General features: G+C 40.8%; 1 protein-coding gene across 1 annotated transcript in view; it reads right to left on the bottom strand.

Moving 5' to 3' along the window:
- The window catches only part of cenpu (centromere protein U), a 47,940-nt gene that overhangs the window by 20,088 nt on the left and 9,915 nt on the right, over positions 1-17,937 (bottom strand). The window contains exons 5-7 of the mRNA XM_034180969.1: positions 3,035-3,104; positions 2,444-2,524; positions 2,262-2,343 (exon numbers count right to left, since the gene is read on the bottom strand). Of these exons, the coding sequence (XP_034036860.1) occupies positions 2,262-2,343; positions 2,444-2,524; positions 3,035-3,104 (233 nt within the window). The remainder of the gene's footprint in view (positions 1-2,261; positions 2,344-2,443; positions 2,525-3,034; positions 3,105-17,937) is intronic.

The raw sequence follows: 17,937 nt of genomic DNA, 5'->3' as shown, positions 1-17,937 counted from the left end.
TAATGATTGAAACTCTGAATTATTGATTGGGTCTGTTCATGAATGTAACAAAAAAAATAGTAGCAGCTCAAAACACTGAAATAGATGCTTTACGTACCATGGTGATGCAAAATCGCATGGTTTTAGACTTGCTTACTGGTTCACAGGGAGGAGTTTGTGTTCTGCTGAACACAACATGCTGTACTTTCATCCCAGACTCCATTCATTCAGTGGATATGCAGGACGCATTGGAGGAGCTGAATGAACTTCGTGATGCAATGCATAAAGACACCCTAGCCGTGAACCGGTGGAATCCCTGGTCCTGGTTGACTTCAGGACCATGTTGGCAGTTACTATTGAAAATGGTGTCAAATACATTTGTACAGCGTAATCTGGCCTTCCAACAAACTATGCCAAAATATCAAGCATTGAAACAGTCAGACCTTAGTGGAGAAAACTGTAATGACTGTACTGAGAATTATGATGATATTGAAAAGCTCACAACTCCAGTTCAAGCTTGAACTGTTGACGTGATGAGTTAACACACTCTTAGCCTATGAAGCTTTAGCTGAAAAAGTAATAAGACAAGTGGTGTAGTCGAATAATACAGAAAAACGGTTCATTTATACCAGTCGGTAGGAGTGATGTATGGTGGTGGTGTGGTGATAACAGAATCTTTGATAGACTGCCACGAAATGTGTCAGGTTATTGTGCATTAATATCATTATTGTTACCCATGACCCCTGAAGACGTTACGACATATGCAGCCTCTTATTCCTGAGGATTGGCAGAAAGGCATAGCCAGACATAGAGTAAAAAGAGATTGGAAAGGAGTAGGAAATCCAACATATATTGACGCAATAGGAGTCCCCAGAGGAGTGCCTGACGAGTATAAACTGGTTGATCAAATAGCAGCTGGATTCAAATCTTCCATCTGTTGGTGGTGTTCAATTAATAAAAACGTGGACAGAATAAACTAAGTTAATAAACTAACTAACTAAGCTGGGTGATGCCTGCTATACGTTTAACAGGTGATAAACAGGTGGGAAATGTTAAGGATTTTATATATATATATATATATGTTATCACTGTTAAACATTTGTAGCTTTGTCTTCTTTCTCATGAGAACGGTGTTGTGCTGTTTTGCACTTCACCCTGAGAACGTACGTGTTATTCAACCTTGTTTTAGCTTGTCTTCTTTCTCATGAGAACGGAGATGTGCTGTTTTGCACCTGTCTTAATGCAATCCTGAGAATTCAATTTTGTTTTAGCACTCTGGGGTCAATCTGAACTGGGAATGAAGGACTGGATGTACTTATTGTTATAACATAACTTTGTTTTCGTAGCCGCTAACGACTGGGAGTAAAAGAACTGAAGGTTGAATTTTGACTGATTGTGATGCTTAGTGTTCCAGGCAGATGCAAAACAGCTGATAACTGCAACAGACGAACGAGATGTGCTGACCTGAAGTGTTCTTCCTTACAGCTGCACTTGACGTATGCGTTTATGTTATGGGAAGAAACTTGTCTTGCGTCATTACCCCCACCCTTAGGACAAGTTTCTTGTTTATGTGATGAGGGCGTCTCTTAATAAAAAGAGCGGAAAAGCAGGCCAGACTTTAGTGTAGCCTTGGTGTACAGCCTGGCCGCACTCCGCGCGTAATATTTGACTTTCTGTCTCACTGGTGTTTCTTGACTCTGTTTGTCTTGTTAAAGGTTTAAAAATGTTTGGAGGAGAAAATACCCAACATGTAGCACAGTGGGAAACATACCACTGTCCCAGCTTTTTTGAAACGTGTTGCAGGCATCCATTTCAAAATTATCAAATATTTGCACAAAAACAATAAAGTTTATCAGTTTAAACATTAAATATCTTGTAGAACAAAAAAGGAGAGTATCATCCAGGTCTTTTCAGGACTCTGATGAAGATGTGATTTGCACATCGAAATGTTAGTCTCTTTTCTATGTTTTCAGCACCTTAATAAACTTTTCAGCACCTACTTCTGCATCAGCACCAGCTGCTTTCCTCTCCCATATATAGGTTGAATAGAATATAGAATATAGGTTGAAGAGGATTTGCAAATCATTGTATTCTGTTTTATTTACATTTTTCACAACGTCCCAACTTCATTGGAATTGGAGTTGTATCAGAACAGCTCTAAAAATGACATCAGGTGTTTAGATGATTTGTGCAATAATTTGCAATGTGTAAAGAAACCCTACCAAAAGCATCTCACCATCACATCAGAACTGACACTGGTCTCTCCTGCTCTCAGACCTTACCCGATAAAGACTTCCTGGATTTCAATGAAGACGTCATAGGCATAACTAAATTATACACTTTGCTCTTCTTTGGACTTGAGACCTAAATAAATGACATATAGAGATGTAATTTTTAAAAGCAAGCCTAAACTAAATAAGTTACTACAGTGCTCATACTGACAGATGCTGAAGTTACTTCGTACCCAGCTTACATCCTCCTGACCCTCTTCATCAGAGGACAGAACCTGCTTTTGGCTCTGGGCAGAGCTGCTGTCAGAGTCCTCCTGCAGAGAAAACAAAAGTCTCGACAAATGGGTTTTCTCCAGGTTGTTCGGTTCTGTTTACTGATTAATCTCAATTATGTTGAAAATACTCAGCAAAAATGTATTTTTCAAGATTATGTCATAACATGAAGTTGTTCATCAAGAAATCATCAATGCTACTTTTGGTCAATGAAGAAATCTGTTCATTTAAAGTGGAGGAAAGTCAAGAAGAAATGCACAGACCCTGACTCCCTCTTGCATATACACAGCTCAAAATGCTCTTTTGATTTAGAAAACAGAGCTGCAGCACAGCCAAGGTGGACCTGTGCCCACCTACTTGTCAGTCAGGCCCAGCCAATCAGAAGGCTTCCTTTTTGACTGATCACATTGAATAACCAGTAGGCATGCAAGCTGTGCCGTGAGAGAGAGAGAAAATAATGTGCCAATGCAACACTGTTCAACAAATTGTCACAACCAATTATTGTCCTGTACCACAGAGCAGGTAGACCTGTACATATCGTAATGGCTTACCTGTGATGCAGAGCCACTTGACTTTCCTTTATCTGATTCACCAGCTCTCTTCTGAGGAGTCTTTACTGACCTGACCACAAAAGAGATAAATTAAAAGGTAAACAGGCAGATATTCCGATCAATACATCATTTTATAGGACAGAATGTTGTCTTCAACATTACAAGACTATTATTATAATTATGTACTTAGAGCGTCAACATCAAGAAAACTTTTTCTCGGATCGCACTGACATTATTGCTGGAACTTGTACATCCTGATCTCACTGCATATTTCACCAACAAATTTGGATCTGCACAAAATTTCAGTTGTTGTCTGTGGTATTGCTGGAACTTGTACATCCTGATCTCACTGCATATTTCACCAACAAATTTGGATCTGCACAAAATTTCAGTTGTTGTCTGTGGTATTGCTGGAACTTGTACATCCTGATCTCACTGCATATTTCACCAACAAATTTGGATCTGCACAAAATTTCAGTTGTCTGTGGTGAGATGTGTTTATCACCTTTGGGAAATGTATGTTAAAGTTCATTCATCATTCAGTTTCTGCTGCTAATTCAGGTATGGGTCACAGTGGCAGCAGACTATGCAGCTTATCCCACACTTCTCTATCCTTGGTCAGGCACTCTAGCTCCTCCTAGGGCATCCAGAGGCATTCCCAAGCCATCTGAGAAATATAAGCCCTACAGCGTCTTTACTGTGGCTTCCTCCCAAATGGATGTACAGTGGGGTAAAAAAGTAGTTAGTCAGTCCCTGATTATGCAAGTTCTCCTACTTAGAAAGATGAGAGAGGACTGTAATTTTCATCATTGGTATACTTCAACTATGAGAGACAAAATGAGAAAAAAATTCCAGGAAATCACATTGTAGGATTTTTAAAGAATTTATTGTAAATTATGGCAGAAATTAAGTATTTGGTCACCCACAAACAAGCAAGATTTCTGGCTCTCACAGACCTGTAACTTCTTTAAGAAGCTCTTCTGTCCTCCACCTATTACCTGTATTAATGGCATCTGTTGGAACTCGTTATCTGTATAAAAGACACCTATCCACAGCCTCAAACAGTAAGACTCCAAACTCAACTATGGCCAAGACCAAAGAGCTGTCAAAGGACACCAGGAAGAAAATTGTAGACGTGCACCAGGCTGGGAATAGTGAATCTACAATAGTCAAGCAGGTTGGTGTGAATAAATTAACTGTGGGAGCAATTGTAAGAAAATGGAAGACATACAAGACCATTGATAATCTCCCTTGATTTGGGGATGTCATCCCGTGGGGTCAAAGTGATCATGAGAACGGTGAACAAAAATCCCAGAACTACACAGAGGGACCTGATGAATGACCTGCAGAGAGCTGGGACCGAGTAACAAAGACTACACACTACGCAGAGAGGAACTCAAATCCTGCAGTGCCAGGCGTGTCCTCCTGCTTAAGCTAGTATGTGACCAGGCCCGCCTGAAGTTTGCCAGAGAGCATATGGATGATCCAGAAGAGGTTTGGAAGAATATCATGTGGTCCAATGAAACCAAAATAGAACATTTTGGTAAAAACTCGTCATGTTTGGAGGAAGAAGAATGCTGAGTTGCATTCCAAGAACACCATACCTACTGTGAAGCATGGGGGTGGAAACATCATGCTTTGGGGCTGTTTTTCTGCAAAAGGGACAGGATGACTGATCCGTGTTAAGGGCAGAATGAACAGGGCCATGTATCATGAGATTTTAAGTCAAAACCTCCTTCCGTCAGTGAGAGCATTGAAGATGCAACGTGGCTGGGTTTTCCAGCATGACAATGATCCCAAACACACTGCCCGGGTAATGAAGGAGTGGCTCCGTAAAAAGCATTTCAAGGTCCTGGAGTGGCCAAACCAGTCTCCAGACCTCAACTCCATAGAAAATTTGTGGAGGGAGTTGAAAGTCCGTGTTGCCCAGCGACAGCCCCAAAACGCTCTAGAGGAGATCTGCATGGAGGAATGGGCCAAAATACCAGCTACAGTGTGTGCAAACCTGGTGAAGACTTACAGGAAACATTTGACCTCTGTCATTGCCAACAAAGATTATGTTACAAAGTATTGAGCTGAACTTTTGTTATTAACCAAATACTTATTTTCCACCAAAATTTACAAAGAAATTTTTTAAAAATCCTACAATGTGATTTCCTGGAATTCTTTTCCTCATTTTGTCTCTCATAGTTGAAGTGTACTTATGATGAAAATTACAGACCTCTCTCATCTTTCTAAGTAGGAGAACTTGCACAATCAGGGACTGACTGAATACTTTTTTTTACTCCACTGTACCTGGAAAGCCTCCAAAAGGAATATGACAGTGGTGTATCCTCGCCAGATTCTGAACCACCATATCTGAGTTCTTTGAATGGAAAGCAGCATGTCGTTCTCGGTTATGGCATCTGATTCTTGAAACATGGAACTCTGGTGGAGAAGGTACCCAAACTAGTGTGGGAAGTTCAGCAATACCAAATGGAGATGGCCTTATGTCCACACAGAGTATGAGCTGTGGAACCACACACCTGTGCGGCTAGTCGCAAGTTCCTCTGTGAATGAGAGGGCTATCTTAATGCAACTCTGGGTTACAGCGAGGAATGTCACAGTAGTCTGCACATATGCAAGAAACAACAGTTAAGAACACCATTCTACTTGGAGATTCTAGGTGGGATCCTGTAAAAGATTCCTGCTGGAGACTCCATTGTTCTCCTGGGGAATTTCAATGCTTTCCATGGCAATGATGAGGATATTTGGAGGGGGTAATGGTCCCCTGATCTGAATCCAAGTGGTGTATTGCTGTTCGACCTCTGTGCTGGTCATAGATGTTCAAGGGTGTTCATAAGTACACTTGGTACACAAGAGTATGCTTGGTCAAAGGTTGATGATTAATATGGTAATTGTGCTATCAGAACTGCAACCATGTGCCTTGGCTACTTGGGCGAACAGAGGACCAAAGCCATCAACTGAGCACTACCTGGTAATGAGCAGGGTCAGATGGTGGGGTAAGATACTGAACTGACCTGTAAAACTTCAATTAATTGCGAGGGTTCTCTAGGGAACATTTGGTGAAAGAATCTGTCCAGACAGCCTTTAACTCACACCCCTGAAAAGTGCTTGTCACAGTGGCAACCCAAGAATCCACTGGTGGACACTTGCGATGAGGGAAACTGTCAGGATGAAGGAGACCGTTTGTGTATGGTTGACAGAGGTCTCTGGAACCAATAGATACCAGGAGACCAAAAGGACTGCAACCACAGTGGAAAAGGCATGGAGAATGCTTTGGCTAGCGTCAAAGTGGTTGTAGGAAACTGTATGTCAACTTAGGAAAGCGAGGCAGTTCTTAGCCGAAGCCGTTTTCATCAACAATGAAAGCTGCTGACCAGGATATCAGGTTGTGGACATAATAGCATTCCTTGCATAAATGTGTTGGATTGTTTTTTTTTTTTTTTTTTTTTGGGGGGGGGGGGGGGGGGTAGGAAAAAATATATATATTTTGGAAACCTTACAGAGTGCAGATTCAGAAATGTATGCTTTTTTTTTCATGTGTCAACATGGTGCTCATTTTGGCTTTTCAAAATGGTGACCTTTAAATACTAATTTCTTAACCACCCATCACCAGGATTACCTAGGATCAAAATTACAGCAGCCAAATTCACAATGTAGGGGCCAAGAAATTTAATGGCACTAATGTCAAATGTGTACTTCTGTGTACATAAATGACCCACGTTTGTTGTTGTTGTTTTTAAAGTCAATTAGCTAATTCAGTGTTTATCTTTTTTCTTTACTATGATGCCATAGTTTTTGTGGCAAACTACATTTTCTGATAGAAAACATAATTGACTTAACTGAGTACTGAATTAATAGCAAGCCCTTGCACTCAACCAATGAGCAAGTGGTAAAGTTTAAAAAACAGTCAACACATTTCCATCATCCTCGCTGTCACCCTCACTGTCACTGACAAATGTGATATCCCGAGAGTCTTCGTCATTCTGGCAGTCTGTTCCACAGTGACATAGCTCTGTGAATGGTAGTCTGTGATTTGTATGAACATGTGTGAAGAACACTAACTTTTGCACTGACACCATCTCAATGATGGCCTCTGGTGCAAGCAGAGACTTTGTTCCAACTGGCCTCAGCTGTCCATCTTCATCTCTGTAATATTCATTTTGTAATGTGTCTCAGAACTCCTGTTAGTCAGAATCTACCTGACCTACCCTCTGCCCTGAACATGGGCTCTCAGGACATGCTCCTTCAGAGCAGCACATGTGGGTGGAAGCTTGTCACTTTTGGCCATATGCTTGTAGAAAAGATACCATCTTAATTCCTGGATATTGTCAATCTGGGCGCCTTTTGGTGAGTATGCAGCACAATCAAACCTTACCCAAGTAGATAGCTGGTCCTCCGTTACCTCACTTTTTTGAGAAAGCATCTGTAGAGCCTTGAGGACACAATCATCTGCTTTGAAGTACAACCCCAATTCCAATGAAGTTGGGACGCTGTGTAAAATGTAAATAAAACAGAATACAATGATTTGCAAATCCTCTTCAACCTATATTTAATTGAATACACCACAAAGACAAGATATTTAATGTTCAAACTGATAAACTTTATTGCTTTTGTGCAAATATTTGCTCATTTTGAAATGGATGCCTGTGACATGTTTCAAAAAAGCTGGGACAGTGGTATGTTTACCACTGTGTTACATCACCTTTCCTTCTAACAACACTCAATAAGCATTTGAGAACTGAGGACACTAATTGTTGAAGCTTTGTAGGTGGAATTCTTTCCCATTCTTGCTTGATGTACAACTTAATTTGTTCAACAGTCCTCCGGTCTCCGTTGTCATATTTTGTGCTTCATAATGCTCCACACATTTTCAATGGGTGACAGGTCTGGACTGCAGGTAGGCCAGTCTAGTACCGGCACTCTTTTACTATGAAGTCACGCTGTTGTAATGTGCAGAATGTAGCTTGGCATTGTCTTGCTGAAATAAGCAGGAACGTCCCTGAAAAAGACGTTGCTTGGATGGCAGCATGTGTTGCTCCAAAACCTGGATGTACCTTTCAGAATAGTTGGTGCCATCACAGATGTGTAAGTTGCTCATGCCATGGGCACTAACACACCCCCATACCATCACAGATGCTGGCTTTTGAACTTTGCGCTGGTAACAATCTGGATGGTCTTTTTCCTCTTTTATCCGGTGGACATGACGTCCATGATTTCCAAAAACAATTTGAAATGTGGACTCATCAGACCACAGCACACTTTTCCACTTTGCATCTGTCCATTTCAAATGAGCTCGGGCCCAGAGAAGGCGGCGGCGTTGCTGGATGTTGTTGATGTATGGCTTTCACTTTACATGGCAGAGTTTTAACTTGCACATGTAGCGACAAACTGTGTTAACTGACAGTGGTTTTCTGAAATGTTCCTGAGCCCACGTGGCAAGATTCTTTACACAATGATGTCGGTTTTTAATGCAGTACCGCCTGAGGGACTGAAGGTCACCGACATTCAATGTTGGTTTTCAGCCGTGCCGCTTACGTGTAGAAAGTTCTCCAGATTCTCTGAATCTTCTGATTATATTATGGACTGTTGATGATGGAATCTCTAAATTCCTTGCAATTGAACGGTGAGAAACATTGTTCTTAAACTGTTGGACTATTTTTTCACACAGTTGTTCACAAAGTGGTGATCTTTGCCCCATCTTTGCTTGTGAATGGCTGAGCCTTTTGGGGATGCTCCTTTTATACCCAATCATGACAATCACCTGTTTCCAGTTAGGTGTTCTTTGAGCATTCATCACCTTTTTCAGTCTTTTGTTGCCCGTCCCAACTTTTTAAAAATATGTTGCAGGCATCCATTTCAAAATGAGCAAATATTTGCACAAAAACAATAAAGTTTATCAGTTTGAACACTAAATATCTTGTCTTTGTGGTGTATTAAATTGAATATAGGTTGAAGAGGATTTGCAAATCATTGGATTCTGTTTTTATTTACATTTTACACAATGTCCCAACTTCATTGGAATTGGGGTTGTAGATGTTGAACCAGGTGGCCTTGCCTACTCTAGCAAACAGGCTGGTGTTGTCTACTCCTGTGAGTCCATGAAATGCTGGCAACTCCTTTGCACAATCTGCATCCAGAGCAGTTCAGATTTGTTTCACTTGCATAATCCCAGATGTCATTGCAAAATAACTATCTTTTAACAGACTCTCGTAATTCGCTCTCGCTAGTACTAGCACACCGGTGGTCAGGGAAGCCGTCCGACTGAAAAAGGAGTACTTCCGGGATATGTTATCTTGGAGGACTCCGGAGGCAGTTGCAAGGTACCGACTGGCCCAAAGGGCAGTAGCCTCCATGGTAAAGTCTACTCCAGGGTGCTGGAAAAAAGGGGTCAGCCAATAGTCAAACCTCTGACTGAAGAGGAACAATGTGGGTTCCGTCCTGTTCATGGAACAACCGACCAGCTCTTCATTCTCACAAGGATCCTGGAGGGTGCCCATCCAGTCTACATGTGTTTTAGTGGACTTGGAGAAGGCGTATGATCAGGTACCCCGGGAAATACTGTGGGAGGTGCTGCGGGAATATGGAGTGAGGGGGTCCCTTCGCAGGGACATCCACCCTCTGTACTCACAAAGCGAGAGCTGTGTTTGGGTGCTCGGCAGGTAAGTCGAGCCCGTTCCGGTGGGGGTTGGCCTCCGCCAGGGTTGCACCTTGTCACCAATCCTGTTTGTGATATTCATGGACAGGATATCGGGCGTAGTCGGGGGAGGAGGGTTTCCAGTTGGTGGGCTCAGAGTCTTATCACTGCTTTTTGCAGATGATGTGGTCCTGTTGGCTTCATTGACGGGTGACCTCCAACACTCACTGGATCAGTTCGCAGTTGAGCGTGAAGCAGCTGGGATGAGAATCAGCACCTCTAAATCTGAGGCCATGATTCTCAGCGGGAAACCGATGGACGCCCTACACCGGGTAGGGAATACGGTCCTGCCCCAAGTGAAGGAGTTCAAGTACCTCGGGATCTTGTCCATGAGTGAGGGGACAATGGAGCATGAGATTGGCCAGAGAATTGGCGCAGCAGGGGCAGTGTTGAATTCGCTCTCCAGTACTGTTGTGGCAAAAAGGGAGCTGAGCCAAAAGGCAAAGCTCTCGATCTACGGGTCAATCTTCATTCCTACTCTCACCTATGGTCATGAGGTTTGGGTCATGACCGAAAGAACTAGATCGCGGGTACAAGTGGCTGAAATGGCTTCCTTAGGAGGAGGGCTGGTGTCTCCCTTAGAGATAGGGTGAGAAGTTAAGTCATCCGCAAGGAACTCGGAGTAGATCCACTGCTCCTTCGCGTTGAAAGGAGCCAGCTGAGGTGGTTCGGGGCATATGGTGAGAATGCCTCCTGGGTGCCTTCCTAGGGAGGTGTTCCAGGCACGTCCACCTGGGAGAACACCCCGGGAAGACCAGGACTAGGTGGAGAGATTATATCACCACACTGGCCTGGAATCCCCCAGTCAGAGGTGGTCAATGTCGGCATGGAAGGGGGAAGTCTGGGGTCCCCTGCTGGAACTGTTGCCCCCGCGACCCGATCTCGGATAAGAAGTTGAAGATGAGTGAGTGTAGTACTAGCAGTCAGTGTCAGGGGAGACATGGACTTTGCATTAGAGGTGTTGCAACGTGATATTAGAAGTGCTTTGTGAATCAACAAAGTGTCTGCTTCTTCATGGTTGTTCCTTTTAAAGTGCAGTTGGTTGATGCTCTTTGTGTGTCCTGCAGCAGAGGCAATGAAGATCTTGGGAGAGTTGTAACTGTATTCAATGGTCTTTGATACCAGATATGCGATGAGATCCGCCTTAGTCTGGTCATGGAAGAGGAACCGGCTCATTGGAATGTTCTTGATGTTTGTATCATCTCTAATTTGATAATGGACATGATCATTTCTTGTCAGCTTTTCTGCCTTGCAACATGCTTCAAAGAATCAGCCTTGTGTCAAACACCAGGACAACCTCAACACAGTCTCTGGTTGAAGACAGAAGCCTTTCATAGAACCCCTCACTTAAACTTGACTGTGCCCATCATTGCTGGCTTCTTCGTCAACCTTTTAACGATAACCATGCAAGGGCAATTTTGCGACTACAATGAGCATTTTGAATAGAACCATGGCATTCTGTGTCTTCGCATGCAGGTTGGGGTTGGTCGACAGTCTCTGTCTGTCTTTGCTCAATATTCTAGGAGGTGGATTAACTTTGACTTGTCAGTGCATGGAAGTACATCCCCATTGGAGGCAAAGAGAGGTCTTGGTGTTTGTGTGAAATCATAGTTGCCAACAGCATGTTTTTGATCAATGTGTCTGTTAGACCTGGCAAGGACCAGCAGCTTTCCATACAGATCTTTGGCCTCTTTCAGATCCACACATTCCTGTGGGACATAGACATGTGTGATCATGGTGTACAACCTGTTACCTTCAATAGTGACTGGATTGTCATGACTGAGTATGGCAGCCTTAATTGTGCCTGATGGTCTCTTTTGATCTCTCCAAGTCCCAGTCCTTGGTGTTCTGTATTTTTTGTTTGCCAGCTGCCCCAATACCAAAACTGACTCTTGAACTCTCTTGCCATGCATGACAATTCTGGTGGAGCCATGAAAAACTTCTGTCAAGTATTGCCATTGTTGGAGATTCCAATCAACCCACAATGTACCTTCAGATGTTTGTTGAGGCGTTCCCATGCATGGTCTGCACCAACTGACACAAATGGAATGCCACTTCTCATCACAGAAAGTTGATCTTCTTCAAGTTCTTCCAGGTCTTCGGATGACTAACTTTAAGGTCATGCATGTCCACAATGTATCTTTACCAGAGTTGCTTGTATTTGATCCTGTCAAAGGCAAAGAACAGCTTGCTAAGTCCTTCTGCTTCTTCAAGATGGAGAGCGAGATCAGAGTTACGAGTTCTTTGCCACAGAGAAGAGGACTGTCTCCACTCGATGCAGGTAGCTCATGATGGACCTGAAGACAGCATTTTTAGGGTTTCTGTGCTTCCCATTCATTTAATGATTTCATAAATTCAGCATTGGTCAAAGCTTCGAGGAGGCTGGTGCTAGTGTTGCATCATACAATCAACCTTGGACCTGTTCTCTTTAGTGTATTTTTGTTCAAAGATTCATGCTGGATAGATTATAAATCAGAATCAACAAAATAATTTATTGTGTTTTAGTGTTAAAGTGCATAATTATTAAAGTCTAAGATGACTAGCATGATGTCCTCTATAAAAGGCCATGAAGAATTTATGGATTCATCAAGTTCTGAAGTTTCCAAAATATATAGCTTTACTAATCTCCAAGAAAATCTAACATACAAATCTGTCTCGACATAGTGAACTACATTAATAGAACACGATGAGAATCTCCGCATTCCTCCTGACATGCCCTCCTCAGAGCAGGCAGGGATGAAAGGCTCGGGTGGACCTGGTGCCATCTCCTGTTGGAAGTCACTGAGATAGTCAAGGAACTCTATGGTTCAAGCTGATGTGAGTGGACAAGATTTGCCCAGAAATACTGAAGTCTCTGGCTGCTACTGGGCTGTCATGGTAAGCTGACACTCCTATGCAATGCTATATGAAAGTCTGGGACACTACCTCTGTATTGGCAAAGTGGGGTAGTGACTCCCATATTTAAAAAGGGGGACAGAGCGTGTTCCACTTATTTATAAAGAAATCACACTTCTTCCCCAGGTAAGCCTATGCGATGGTGCTAGACAGCAGGCTTAGACCAATAGTGGAAACTCAGATTCAGGAGGAGCAATGTAGGTTCTATCCTGTTCATAAATGGACTGCATTAATATAGCGCTTTTCCATCTGCACCAGACACTCAAAGTGCTTTACAATGATGGCTCACATTCACCCCAATGTCAGGGTGCTGCCATACAAGGCGCTCACTACACACGGGGAGCAACGAGGGGATTAAGGACCTTGTCCAAGGGCCCTTAGTGATTTTCCAGTTAGGCTGGGATTTGAACAGAGGATCTTCTGGACTCAAGCCCAACACCTTAACCATGAGACCATCACCTCCCCACCTTCATGGAAAAGTCAACAAAGTTAATGTCAGTAACAAGCAGACATTCAAACACTAGTGGCAGTGTTCTTACCAGAGGTGACAACACTCTCTGTATGCAACTTGACCTTGCATCATACTTTTGCCCAGCACTTCTCTTTGCACGTTTCAAGAGATTGTTGACTGTTGATGAGGGGCCTTGATCAGACTCCTGATCTGTATCTACCTCTCATCTTTCCACATCAGCTGCTCCTTTCTTTCTATTTTCAGGACTGTTGTAATGCAGGCAGTATAGGAATGATAATATAGAGCAGACTCCTCAGAACCAAAGTTTTATTCAAGTCATAAAAGTAACCACCAGGATGCAATGATCATAGTTCTTGCTAGCGCCATAAGAGTAACAGCCTGTTACACTGCTGCCTGAAAAAATTATGCTGCAACTGGGCCGTTACGTTGTTTTTGAGGGTGTGTAGTGGGAAAATGATTATTTCTCTATGTTGATTGGGGACCCCACTGCTTCTGATTAAGAAGCAGCAGGTCCACAATTTATTCATCAACCTTTGTTAAAGCCATTTAAATATATCAATCTTGACTCACCTTTCTGCTGATTAAGTCATTAACTGGGACTCTTGTCTATTGTTGCAGGCAAGAAATGAGAATTGCACTGTTTCACACCGGGCAGTTTTAATTTGTTCCTCATGAACACACCTTTTTCATGGGGCAACCAATGACTGTTCTCTGGTGTGGACTGGACCAATAATATCTCCTGCTTCACCGGTTCGCAAACTGAAGTTAGTGTCATGTAAAGGATAGTAATAATAATAATAAATATAATGACAATTATATCCTCCATGTGTTGTTGTGGGACTTGACTGATTAAACATCATTCCTCTAATGCTGCCACTCTCTGCCAAGTAAAGTTGGAAAGATATTCAACGATTCAACCTTCCGGAATTAATAACTTCAAAGCAAATTGCATTTAAATGAAATAACTCCTCTTCTAAACGTTGCAATACAGACAACAAACTACAACTTACCAAAGCCGTTTTTTTTTTTCCCCCGCCAAAATGAGGCGTCCTCTGTTCTTTGTGAATTCCATCAATCTTGACATGCAGCTGGCTGTGAGACCAGAGCTCAGGGATTGTCAACAAGTTACCACGGTGAAAGGAAATGCTTTGATAAAAACTCAATAATGTTATATGTATGGTTTGTAGTGCCACCAAACTCACATCACACATCAATGAGCTCCCTCTGGTTGTACTATAGCACTTAGACTGGAAACATATATTATTACATAATTTCAAGGATTTTTTTAATACCAATAAATTTGAATAAAATCTCAACGTTTTATTTAAATCATGTGTAGTGCAACCAAACGCACATCACACATCAATGAACTCCCTTTGGATATACTACAACACTTAGATGAGAACAAACATTTACAAAATTTGTGGGATTTTTATTTCCAATAAGATTGAATAAAATCTCCAACTTTTTATTTATTGCTTGTAGTGCAACCAAATTCAACATCACACATCAATGAACTCCCTCTGTTTGTACTTGGGGAAAAAAGGTTGTAGTCAGTTGTAGTTTGTATTACAGTATTATATGTTCGGAAAGAGGTGTCATTTGATTTAAAACCGCAATTCACTTTGAAGTTATTGATTCTGGAAGGCTGAATCTTTGAATATCGTTCCAACCAAGTGAAACTGGCCTCAACCATTACTGTAATTCCTATTTCAACAGCAGGTATTTTGAGAGTTTGATATATGATTTTTTTTAATTTACCCTGGTATTACTGTACCAGGTGTTCATACACTACTAAACTGAAGAAATTTAGATTGTAGACAACATGATTAGCATCTTGATACAAAACTTATTAAATCAACTGAGATGAACCCTAACAAGGCCACGTGACAGAACACAAACATGTTTCTGCACTCAGATTTAAATGTCTTTACATGTGTCTACTTACTTACTTCACTTTATGTTTATTTGATAGGGACAGAACAAAAAGCATTGTTACAATAACCGATGCCATGTTCATAGGTCATATAGCTAACAGCTAATTTGCAGACCTGGTCCCTAGAATATAAAAAGGACACTTACACAATCATAAACAACACATAATAGTAGCAATAAAACAGTACAATAAAACACAATAAAATATGGCTAATGTCTACAGATTTAATTTAAGTTAAGCCACTGTCTTATTTTGTGCTTAAAATCATTCAGGTCTGTAAGAGATTTCAATTCAGCAGGTATGGTTTCCAGATCTGTGGACCTTTTACTGCAAACGCATTCTGTCCCAAAAGTAGTTTTACATCGGCTGGTCTACAGTCTCCACTCACAGCTCCTCTTGTAATGATACCGCGAGTTTGACATTTTTGAATCATTCCTTTTACAATATCAGGAATAAGGCCATTGACACACCTAAAACCTAAATTAAAAAATGAACACTTTTTCAAAGCTTAAGAGTTTATGCTTTTCTATGATTTACAGTAATGCCACCTAATTGGCTTTTGGTCAAGCACTTTAAGCTTGTTTGTAAAGAGAGTTCAAACTTTTTAGGGAGGATTGGTTCGCCCTGGCCCCAAACAGTGATGCAATATGAGAAAATGAGACAAGATCATTGCATGGAAAATAACTTGGCTGCACTAATTGACAAGCAAGATCTTATGAGACGAAAACAATTCATGTTAGTCCTAATTGTCTTAGTCATTTTCTTTATGTGACTCTCAAATTTAAGATGGGAGTCCAAGACGACCCCCAGATATTTAATTCATCTACTCTTTGAATTTCCTTTTTGATTTATTTTGTATCCTAAAGTTTTCTTTGGGCTTTTAGCTTAATGAAAACACATAGACACTGTTTTAGAACAGTTTTAGAGACAAGAAATGATCCTCCAACCACTGAGAGACCCAGGTCATTTGTCTATTAAGAAGCTCTGCAGCCTTCTCTGGAGTTTTTTGCTGAGACATAGATTACTGTGTCATCAGCATACAGCTGGCATTCAGCCTCAGTGCAAATGGTCGGAAGGTCATTAATATAGAGACAAATAAAATAGGGCTCAGGATGGAGCCTTGTGGTATCCCCATTTTATACTCCTGAGATGGTGATATAGAGCCACTGATTTTTACTCGCTGTGTTCTTGACTCCAAATAAGATGTAACCAGCTGAGAGACTGTTGAGAAAAATTTAGGTGGCTTTAATTTGTGCAGGAGAACATGGTGGTTTACAGTGTCGAAGGCCTTACGGAGGTGTAAAAACACTGCTCCAACGACATTTCCCTGATCCAAATTTTTTTAATCATGTCTGTTAGGTAGCAAGTAGCAATTTCTGTTGAGTATCTAGGCCTAAATCCAAATTGTTTTGGATGTAAAATATTACCACATTCCAGATAATCAATAAGTTGGTTTGCTACTGTTTTTTCAAGCACCTTTGACAGTATTGGAAGGATTGAAACTGGTCTATAGTTACAAATTTTGTTTGGGTCTCCAGCTTTAAAAATTGGACTGATGAGACCTTGTTTAAATTTTTGTGGAACATTCGCCCTAGAAATGGATAGATTAATCATATGTGTTATAGAGATTCTTTATGCTTTCTGACAAAATCAGAGTCTAATCCAATTATGTCTTTTGCTTTAGAGGGTTTGAGATTACTTACTATTTTTTAACACAATCCTCATTAATTTGTGATATTGAAAATACAGTTTCTGATGGGCCCACGGATATCTCAGGGAGCTCTGTAAGTTTAAAAGTTTCTGCTAATTGTTCCACTGACGTCACAAAATAGGTATTGAATGAGATAGCAATCTTCATTTAGTCAGTAATCAAATTGCCATCAATATTTAGTTGTATTAAAGTAGATATAAAATAAAATAGATATTTTTTTGTTTGGAGTCATTCTTTGTCAGTGTATGTATTTGCTTCCAGAGGCAAGCACTGTTATCCCTGGACGTTTCCATCAAGTGTACAAAATATTCAGTTTTAGCTTTTCTCATCTCACTAACCACTTTATTTGAGGCTTTTAAAAATAGCACTGTCAGTATATCGTTCTGTTGAAATTTCCTTTTTACGAGCAAGATCTCTTTGTTTCATCAACAGACAATTTACTAGTTAACCACGGTAATCAATGGCATCTTTTCCTCATTTTAAGGGGCTTTGTGTACTTCTGAATCAATTCTGATAATGTATTTGTAAACATATCACAACAATTCTTTGGATTTGATTTGAAGGACTGAGTCCCAGTTATTCACGTCATTATCAAGATGAGACATATCACTTTTTCTAATTCCTTTTGTTTTTTTGACAACTGGCATTTGTCCAAAATAATGCAGGCACTTTTTTGATAACTTTCTAGCAATTAGCGTCAGATTATGGTCAGATAATCCTGTGATAAGATTATAAATTTTCATTACATGTTCTGGTTTATTTGTAAACATAAGGTCTATTTGTGTTTTACTTGTCTTTGTTAGTCTTGTTGGACCTACTGTTAATTGCTTTTAATTATATTTTAAGTTACTGCCTTTAATTTTTGCTTACCTTGCTTGTCCAACCAATTAATGTTAAAATCCCCAAGCACAATTATTTCACTATCACGTTTTTAATTGTTTAAAAATTTAATGTAACTTAGAAAAAAAGGACACGTTAAAAAGATGGAGGATTATATAACAGTCACAATATTGAAACTCATTCTTGGTGATAAAACAATTTTAAAACTAAGCATTCCATATTGCAAGAATCTACGTTAATTTCAGTACAATAAAGTAAAGTAAAATAAAGTTTCCCTAACATATGTCAAAACACCTCCTCCCTTTCCCTGTTTGTCTGTCTTACGAAAAGAAACGTAACCCGGAATGTC

Source organism: Thalassophryne amazonica, chromosome 11 (genome assembly GCF_902500255.1).
Source record: "Thalassophryne amazonica chromosome 11, fThaAma1.1, whole genome shotgun sequence".
Lineage (NCBI taxonomy): Eukaryota > Metazoa > Chordata > Actinopteri > Batrachoidiformes > Batrachoididae > Thalassophryne > Thalassophryne amazonica.
Note: the sequence above shows the minus strand (reverse complement) of the source record. Positions and strands in the feature narration are given on the sequence as shown.